The sequence below is a fragment of the Rhinolophus sinicus genome, chromosome 1, assembly GCF_057876585.1.
Source record: "Rhinolophus sinicus isolate RSI-liver-muscle chromosome 1, RSI-T2T, whole genome shotgun sequence".
NCBI lineage: Eukaryota > Metazoa > Chordata > Mammalia > Chiroptera > Rhinolophidae > Rhinolophus > Rhinolophus sinicus.
Genome location: NC_142501.1, coordinates 54814009 through 54824069, shown reverse-complemented (window position 1 = coordinate 54824069; position 10061 = coordinate 54814009). Strand labels below are relative to the sequence as shown.

The 10061-nt window shown below is 48.5% G+C and overlaps 1 protein-coding gene across 1 annotated transcript; it reads left to right on the top strand.

Annotated features, from left to right (window-relative positions):
* The first annotated feature begins 1491 nt into the window (after positions 1–1491).
* KRT2 (keratin 2) lies at positions 1492–9371 on the top strand. The gene is made up of 9 exons (XM_019724377.3): positions 1492–2541; positions 3487–3701; positions 4063–4123; positions 4872–4967; positions 5623–5787; positions 6088–6213; positions 7034–7254; positions 8389–8423; positions 8522–9371. The coding sequence occupies exons 1-9, from the start codon at positions 1936–1938 to the stop codon at positions 8950–8952; spliced, it is 1956 nt and encodes a 651-aa protein (XP_019579936.2). The 5' UTR covers positions 1492–1935; the 3' UTR covers positions 8953–9371.
* Positions 9372–10061: the final 690 nt, after the last annotated feature.

Genomic DNA, 10061 nt, shown 5'->3' with positions numbered 1-10061 from the left:
TAATGTTCGTTCCTGTCCGCCACCGAGGGACTAAGACCCCCCTGAAACTGGCATGGCCTCAGCACAGTCATGATGGAGTAATGGACAATTAGGGCGTAGTTCAGATATCTACAGATAACAACACATTTGATTTCAGATTGAGATTCTCACCAATGCTTTTAGCTTTATGATTTAATTTATTCACATAATTATGATTAAGCCCGAGTAGGGAAAATAAATTAAGGAGATACAAGGACTTATTTCCTTCAGCATTCTCTTACTGAAAATCAAATCTCTTAAGTAACTAGCTCCCTGTTCTTTACCCTCATCTCCACCTTGGCCACGTCTTTAAGACAGAGGATTGGAAACTTGGGGGAGGTGGTACAAGAAGGTAAATGATACTGAGTTTCTGCTGCTAACTAGGAACTGTGGTTAGCAAATGTATTAATTATCTTGTTCTGTTTTTACAACAGCCATATTCTTCTTATTATTCACATTTCGTAGTTGAGGAATCTAAAGCTCAAAGAGGATTATGACTTATCCAAGGTCATTTAACTAAAATACAATGCAACTGAAGCTTCAGCTCAAAGCTTATGTTTTTTACATGACTGGATGCTAACTCTGACTAGGATCTGAGACACCCTGGTTCTGTAACTTAGCTGACAGTGTGGAGGGCATGGTCATAGCCCATGAAAGGAAAAGAAGATATCTTTGCTTCACCCCAAAACATCAATGATATCTAATATTTTTATTGTGCCTGTTGATTTTCAAAACACTTCAGGTGAATTCCCCATATTATGGATTAGATTATAGGACTCAAGAGTTTAATTCAATGCCACCGAGACAATAAAAGCAAAACTTGGACTCAAACCTAGAACTTCTGTCTTTAAACTCAATTCTAGTCTCAATAGTGCCTCTCCCATGTACTTGGCAACGTGGACAAAGAAAAGACCGTGCTTGAGTTTAGGTGGTGGTGCCCTGTGCATTTGAAGAATTGATGGGTCTTTGGTATTCATCTATCCTGGGTACCGTTGAGGAGCCCAGCTTTCTAATTGCTTAGCAGAATCACTGGGCAGTACATGATTACTGGCTGGCTAAATCAATGTACACTTGGGTCTTGGAGTTGTGGAAAGCCTTGGACCGCAACATTTTGTTGGGTGCCCAGAGTGAGACAGACCCAGGAATAGAGGAACTTTCCACAAGACCCTTATCCTCTAAGTTTTTATGTAGGAAAATGATAGGGTTGCTGGCTATAAAAACTTATGGTTGCAGTAAGAAAATTGTCCTCTCTTCAGTGTTTGGCTATTGTGCATTCCTGCTATGGCATGGGAAGGAAAGAGTCAAGATATTTTGAAGAGTGACAACTCTTTTGCAGTATCCTGAGCCAGTATCTTTCTGTAAGAGAATGTCTATTTCTCCAACATCACATGGTTAAAACTCCTCCTGGGGCAGATGGAATAGCAAGGAGAACTCTAAGGCTGTTACTAAGGGGCTCCCACAGACTCCAAACCATCATCTCTTTCATCAGCTGAACTGGGGTGACGAGCCTGCACAGGCCTGAGTGGTAGCTGGCCTCCCTTGGGCTGGTCCAGGGCAGGAGCAGCATTCTGCAGAGGTCCCTTTTCAGATTGAGAAACCCACATTCTGATTGCCTCTTCTGATGATTTTACAAAAATCATTGCATGAGAGATGCCTAGATAAACAGAAGTGTGCAATCAAAGCAAGCTCTGGTATGGGGCTGATTGTAGATTTTTAATAGCTATTACTCTGATAATCACACACCAGGAATAGCTTCCAGGCAGACCAAACCCATGCATAAGTGGGCCCACACCCATGCACACCAACACCTAATCCATCTATAAAAAAGGACCCTGACAGTCTCCCAACAGCCGAGTCGAATCTCCAGCCTTAACGCTTCTCAGGAACCTTCAGCTTTCCTTGCTGGGCACAGGCATCATGAGTTGTCAGATCACGTGCAAACCTCGAAGACGAGGAGTTGGAGGAGGATTCCAGAGCTTTAGCAGCGGTTCGGCCGTGGTCTCTGGCGCGAGCCGGAGATCAGGCACCAGCTTCTCCTGCTTGAGCCGCCATGGTGGAGGCGGAGGGGGCTTCGGTGGAGGCGGCTTTGGCAGTCGGAGTCTTGTTGGCCTTGGAGGGACAAAGAGCATCTCCATTAGTGTGGCTGGAGGAGGTGGAAGCGGATTTGGTGGCAGAGGAGGTGGCTTCGGAGGTGGCAGCGGCTTCGGAGGTGGCAGTGGCTTCGGAGGTGGCGGCGGCTTCGGAGGTGGCAGTGGCTTCGGAGGTGGCAGTGGCTTTGGAGGCGGTGGTTTTGGAGGCGGCGGCTTTGGTGGAGGCCGTTTTGGAGGTGGCGGTGGCTTTGGAGGTCCTGGTGGCTTTGGGCCTGGAGGACTCCCCGGTGGTGGCATCCATGAAGTCTCCGTCAACCAGAGCCTCCTGCAGCCTCTCAACGTGAAAGTTGACCCTGAGATCCAGAATGTGAAGTCTCAGGAGCGGGAGCAGATCAAAACTCTCAACAACAAATTTGCCACCTTCATCGACAAGGTGAGTCCTGAGAAGCTGGCTCCATCTGATGCTCCGGATGCCGGGGCTGATTGCAAAGCAAATGATGGAGATTTGTTTCTTCTAGGAGCCATCAGTGTAGTCATACAAGCCTGAATTATTAGCACTATCCCAATGGGAAAGGTGCTGGCTTCATGGGTTATAGCTTCTATAATGGCCTGCAGTTAGGAATTACTTTCCCTCTTGACTTTATTGTTTTTGCCTAAATAAATCATATTAATGGAAAATTCTGAAAATCCTGGAAAACATGATATAGACAAATAATGGACTGACTAGTTCGGGTCCTGTAACAGCTGGTTCTGGAAAGGATTGGTAAGATATCTTCTGAGATCATCCTTCCTTCCCTAGAAATTATTACTCTATTAAATTAAGGGAAGCTGAATCTGAAATATCTGCTGGAGGATGAATGAAGTTCCTGCCCTGAAGAGAAGCAGTCTTGGTTTTGTGATCCCTAAACTATTGGTGTCACTTTGGACTGCTATAGGGTTTTCGTCTATTTCAAGGTGGTTGAACCTGTCTCAGGAATTTACAAGTCTCTTAAAAACCAGACTGAGAAGCCCTGCCTTCCAGTGTTCTTGTTCATCACCCTTAGGTGCAGTGCCAGTGGATGCCTGCTTTTGGTTTTCCCCAGAATTTATAGGACCTTTGCCGGAACTCAACTTGGATGGGGGAGGGAACTGCCTTGGAGTCTTGGGAACAGCTGCAAACAAAATAGTGGGCGGTGAAGTAGGAAAAAGAGTTCTGTGCGTGGAAAGTGCTGGATATAACATTAGGAGTCTGTAGGACTTGCCCAGTGTGGAGGCAGGGAGCTCAGAAGCGCTGTTGGGTGTTATCCACCATCTAGCTGAGGAGGATAAAGCCACGTAGACGTCTCTATGTTCCAAAGTAGGGAAATCCAGAACTCATGTGCTCTTCTGGTCACGGCAGGTGCGGTTCCTGGAGCAGCAGAACCAGGTGTTACAGACCAAATGGGAGCTGCTGCAGCAAATGGATGTCAACACCCAAACTACCAACCTGAATCCCATCTTTCAGGCGTATATTGGCCAACTGAAGAAATATGTGGATTCACTCTCTGCAGAAAGAACAGCACAAGATTCAGAGCTGAACAGCATGCAAGACCTTGTTGAGGAATATAAGAAAAAGTAGGTGGCAGAGTAAATGCTAAGTGGAAGACAAATAGTATTCTGAGCCATCTGATCGTTTCCCCAGCGAGACACTCATCTCTCAATTGCATTTGTGGTGATAAAGGGGAGAGGATCTTTGTTGATTGTTTGTGAGGAAGACATTTAGAGCTTTAGAGATCAGGATATTTCATATTTGAGTGTTAATTTATAGAAAACTGTTCTCGTTTGGGATGTCATAGTTTCAATTTAGACAGTTAAAGAATGTTTACTATTCTAAGAGAATGGGGGTATTTCTGGTGACCCCACTAGAAAAAGGAAAATTAAAAAAAGGAAACAAAGTAGAACTAATTTAACAGTTATGTCCTTTGGGTCCCAACAGGTATGAGGATGAAATCAACAAGCGCACAGCTGCTGAGAATGATTTTGTGACACTTAAAAAGGTGAGTAAGAGAATGTCATGGCTGGCAGGGATGAGGGAGCTTCAGATGCTTGTTGTGTCCAAACAAACAGGCTGGAGAATAACTCTGAGTGAAAAGAGCAGTGGTCAGGGAAAGCGGTGAGGGTTGTCTGTGGCTGGTTCTCTTAGACCCAAGTGTTTCTGTAGTTCAAGCTTCTGGAGACAATTTTCAAAGATGTTGTGCAATTTGATAGAACCTTCCTTTCCCATTAATAACCTACTTACAACCTGTATTGGATCATAAAAAATGCAGACACAGAGAATGCTTAATTCTTCAAAAGGTCTAGGCAAGGAATGAGACTTCCCTTAGAATGTCTACTGACAGAGGCTGTTGGTTGTGCTGATGAAGGTTTGAGCTTGAGGGCAAAAGTGTGGGTTCCCAGACTGGTTCCTGCAGAGGTTTTGGTATAAAATCCAGAGAAATTCAGGAGAGGTGGGATAGACAGACAAGACGAGAGGGTTGAGGACTGTTAAAAGCCACAGAGGGCATTACGTCCCACAGTGGGAACACACAGTGTCTCCAGCAGGATGGGGAGAATGGTTGACAAAGCTTGGACTCCATGCCCACTGAGGTCCCATGGGGGCTCATCTGGAGGTGCCTGGGATATTGGAGAGCAGCTAACAGGGACTGTGGAGTGGAGTCACAGGGAGAGGGTGGGGCCCACACACAGAAAGCTGCAAGGGGGCTGGGGGGCATGAGTTTCACCCAAGGCCCCTGACCTTTCTTGTAGGACGTGGACAACACCTACATGACCAAGGTGGAGTTGCAGTCCAAGGTGGACGTGCTGAGCCAGGAGCTTGAGTTCATGAAGATCCTCTTTGATGCGGTAAGGAGGCTGCTGCTGGATAGAACCTTGCTTCCTACCCTTCCCCCCAAACGAAAGTCCTTCCCAATTGGTGCAAAGCTGTGTTGAGTGGGGTTTATGGATGGGCTGACTTCAACTTGCCATCATTCCAGGCCACTGGAGGGCTTCTATGGCATAGGTCTTGGAGGAGAGAAACTTTCTTCTCTGACGTCACAGGAAGTGAGGCTCATGAAACACTCGGACAATTTCCCCTCACTCCACTCCCCGAATGTCCAGCTCCCCTTAGGAAGAGACCTGTCTCGTTCCCATCCCTATGTCCAGTATACTTTGGAGGCCAAATGTAACATACCTCTCCGCTCCCTGACCAAGTGCACACACATGACTTCTGAAATAGGAAGTAAAATTTGAGGCATTTTCCGTCAACTGGCTTCTTTGTCGGGCCACTTAGCAAAATTGCATAAATGGTGAAGGCTGTTAACTTGGAGGCTCAGAAATACAGACCTCCCTCCTATAATTCCCAGGATAATGCTGGCACGGGCCTAGGAGTGGTGGTTACACCACTTTAAATCCCCCACAGTGCAGGCTGAGTCTGAGAGGCTGTGTTTCCTGAACACCAGGAAGCAGGTGCCTCCTTCATGGGCAGGGAAGCCATGGCTGGACTTCTCGTGTGTTGTAGGAGCTGTCCCAGACGCATCAGACTATCACCGACACCAACGTGGTCCTGTCTATGGACAACAACCGCAACCTGGACCTCGACAGCATCATTGCCGAGGTGCAGAGCCAGTACGAGGAGATCGCCCACAAGAGCAAGGCCGAGGCCGAGGCCCTGTACCAGAGCAAGGCAAGTACTAGGAGTTCAGGGAGAACCACGGCTTCTTCTAGCCAGCCACCCAGTGTACAGTAAGAGTGTTGCTGTTTATATTTAATGGAAGTTAGGCATCATTCCTCAGAAACAGTGTCCGTAGTACCCCAAATGTCCTCCGTCGAGAATGACACCGAGTCCTTCTGGGGATGTGAGATGGTCCCGAACCTCCCATGAATGCAGCCGTGACATGAAGCTGGGTTGACCCTCCCTGGGCCAGTATCAAATTTTCCTTGACTCAAGCTTCCTCCCAACTGCAACTGTCCTCTTCCCATATAGTACGAGGAACTCCAGATCACTGCTGGGAAACACGGAGACAGTTTGAAAGAGCTCAAGATGGAGATCAACGAACTGAACCGCATGATCCAGAGACTGAAAGGGGAGATTGAGCACGTGAAAAAGCAGGTGGGTGTGGCCTTGAGGACTGGTGAGCTCCACTGGTGGAGCGGGGGCTGGGATGGGGTGGGAGGTTGTGTGTGTGTGTGTGTGTGTGTGTGTGTGTGTGAGCGAGCGAGCGAGCGAGCGAGAGAGAGAGAAGAAATTAAGAAGTTCTAACCTAGCATATGTTAATCCCAAATGTTTTGGGCTTAACATAATTTAAGGTTTATAACAATTTTTAAAGTGGCCTAAGAGACATCCTAAAGCAAGGAATAGTGCAGGGAAAGAACTGTTTTCACTTTTGATTGCTTACACCAGTGGAAGGGAACAATAACAAATAAAGCAAGAGGTCGTTGAATTTGCCGTGGATTGCAGCTGTAGCTTCCCACTTGTGTTTAGCACAGCCCTGAGCATAGCTGGCTGTGTGATGGAGAGGTAACGAGTATTGCAGGGAGGTGGCCTGGGGTTGGACATTAGCTTTGGAAGAGATGAGGTGGGGCAGAGAATCTGTTCCACAAGCAACAGAATTCTGTGAAGCACGCCACATCAGATGTTTCCATTGCTAACTATAAAATGGGATAATACTCTGGCCCTGTATTGTGAGGATCAAAGGTCTGTGGGGAAAGCATAAGGGGTCCAGTGAAAGGAGACTTGGGAAGACATTGCCCCAGAGACAGCAGCAAGTCTTAGCAGTTGTTTATGACTTGCATTAACTCCAGGGGGTCCCAACACTTTCAGAGCCAGTGATTCTGGCTTCCCAAACCCTAAGCACTGCTGTTCCCTCTCCCCTCTGCCAGGTAGACTCCACTCTCTGTCCAAACAGAAACCTTGTCTCCTTCTCTCCTAGTGTAAGAATGTGCAAGACAACATTGCGGATGCTGAACAGAGGGGAGAGAATGCTATCAAAGACGCCAAGAACAAGCTCACGGACCTGGAGGACGCCCTGCAGCAGGCCCGGGAGGAGCTGGCCCGGCTGCTGCGTGACTACCAGGAGCTCATGAACACCAAGCTGGCCCTGGATGTTGAAATTGCCACCTACCGCAAGCTGCTGGAGGGCGAGGAGTACAGGTGAGGGGCACTGGGAGGGCAGAAGGGACCCTGGTCCACTTTCCCTTCTCTTTTAGAATCAGGGCTTGAGGCAAAGGCAGGGAAAACAGGGGTGGGGCAGAGCCTTCTGAGGGCTTAGAACTGATGTCATTGTGTTCCCCAAGCAGAGATTTAGGGCACAAAACATTATTGTACAGTGGTAGATTTATCAACATGGAATGACTCACAAGGTAGAGTAAATTGGATTACATTAGTTTAAATGAAATTTAGCAATAAGTGAATCTTAGCCTTTTTTGAAAGAGAAAAGGGGTTCTGTGAAAACAGCTTTGTCCTAGCCACTGTGAAACCTTGATCTCTGGGCCTGTTGGGTGTGCAGTCTCTTCTCTCTCCACCTTGTGACCTAGAAAGGGGAAATGGTATGTTGGAACGTGCGGACTGGCTGAGGCATGCTCACCAAGAGCAGCCGCCAGACCTAATTCTTTGCAGGTTTCTGGAGGGACAGACAGAACCATTTGCTAACCCCCTAAAAGGGAACATTTCTCTCCTCCGTGGTCTAGAAAACTGTCAGTGCTGTTAGCACCGCTGGAGATTTAATATGGCTGAAGCAACTGGAGGCGGAAAGCTACCCTGGGCCACCAGAAAGCCAGTATGAGAGAGAGGGAGCCTCTTGGCTCAGGCTGTCACACAGTACCTGTGTGCGAGGCCAGGCCTCCTACCTCCAGCTTGCACGAGGCAGTGGGAACGATTTCAGATGAAGCAGAGGAGGGTGGGGCAGGGAGGCTGTAGAGAGTTGCAGTTCTTTCTGACGTGAATGTTCACGCATGGCAGCCTGATTTCAAAATTCCTGGCATGGCTGGTCTTCTGAATATCAGACTCCCTAAGATGGACTTAAATACAAACATGGGGTGCAAAGTCGGTTGCTTTTTTATCATTTTCATCAGCGCAAAAATCTGAGATGGATTGAGATGCCGGGCTGTATGGAAATGTGGGGCCAGCTCCAGCTCTGTGATTGGGCAGCATAGAAGAGAGGGGGCTTTGTCAGGCTCTGGTGGCCAATGTTCGAAGCTAACCTGCCCATTTGTACGTGGCAGTTGTAAAACATGTGCGCTGAACCAAATGCTCTGCCATGCATTATTTTCTCTCTCTCCCTGACAGGATGTCTGGAGACCTCAGCAACAATGTGACTGTGTGTAAGTGGGGCACGTGGTCCTGTCCTATGTGTGGTGTGTTGGGTGGAGGCGGGCGGAGAAAGGCAGAACTTCTCTGGTAACACCGTCTCTCTCTGCAGCTGTGACAAGCAGCACCATTTCTTCAAGCGTGGCATCCAGGTCTGGCATAGGAGGCCATGGAGGTTCTGGCGGTAGAGGATCTGGTTCCGGAGGAGGAGGATTCAGCTCTGGAAGCGGCAGTTACGGCTCTGGAGGCAGAGGGTCAAGCTCCAGAAGTGGTGGTGGAGGCGGCTATGGCTCTGGAGGAGGCTCTAGAGGAGGCTCTGGAGGAGGATATGGCTCTGGAGGAGGCTCTAGAGGAGGTTCTGGAGGCGGCTATGGCTCTGGAGGAGGCTCTAGAGGAGGCTCTGGAGGAGGATATGGCTCTGGAGGGGGCTCTAGAGGAGGCTCTGGAGGGGGCTATAGCTCTGGCGGTGGCTCTAAAGGGGGTGGTTCTAGGTCCGACAGGGCAGGTGAAATTTACCTTTCCAACACACACTCTTTTAGATAAAGATGGAGTCCCGCCCCTGACTCTCCCACTCCAGAATGTAGAAGCTTGTCTCTGTACATCTAATTGACAGCAGATCAAAACTTGTCATCCACCTCTGACAGCATTTTTGGGGAAAGGGATGCCCACATAGTTTTTGAAGTATCTCCTCTCCAAGCAAATTAGTTGGAGCCAGTGACACTGTCTGTTCCCTGGGGAAGAATCTGCATTGTCTAGGTCTGTGCTTCTGTTCCCAGCCCCTCCTTGCATTGCCCCGTTGGTGGTCCCTTTCCCCCTCTGACAGGTATTCTGTTGAGGACCCCATTTCAAAGCCTGCGCCTTTCCCCTGGCAGTGGCCCAGGGAAAGGTGTTTCTGTGTATATAGTCTTGCTGGTTCTGCCTCTAAAGTGCTGTGGTCTTGGTGTCTGCACAATAAACTTCATTTGCAATTCATAGCATGTGATGTGTGTTTAATGTCAAGCCTTGGCAGAAATGGGTAGCCAGGAGCTATTACTCATTGCTTTTTAACTTAAGACACCAGAAAATGAAGAGATTTGGAAAGGATGAAAGAGAAGCTTCCTGGAGGAGGCGTGCGTTGCCGTGAGGCAGTGTGGGCTGGGAGAAGCCAAGAGACGTTTTTCTCCTGGAAGTCTTTAAGAACCGTGATGAAGAGGGGCTTGCCCTGGAGTCAGGGGATGAGTGTGAGATTCTCAGAAAGTATTTGCCAGACCTGGGGACTGTGATATTGCCAGGACATCAACAGGGGTATTTGTGGTAAATTTGCTTTCTCAAAAAAGCCACTCTTCTTAACAAGCATTTCCCCATAGACTGTCCCCCACTCTCACCCTTTCTGACAAATGCTCTGATCTGAGGCTCCTTCTCTTCTGGGCAAACCAACTGAGCCCCCTGAGCTGCCCGGCAGGCTGTCTGTAGCTCTCAGCTTCCAGAGCAGAATACACTCAGCAGCTAATGGTCCCTGTTCTCTCCTCTCATGCAGCAGCCCTCTGGGAGCCCCTACCCCTGGATTGTCCCAATCAGGGCAGCCTTCTCCTGTGAGTGTGAAGTCAATTTAAGCCTCTTTCCCAAAATGGCCTGATCACCTGTCCAGGGCTTCCTGGAAGCTCAGGAACGGC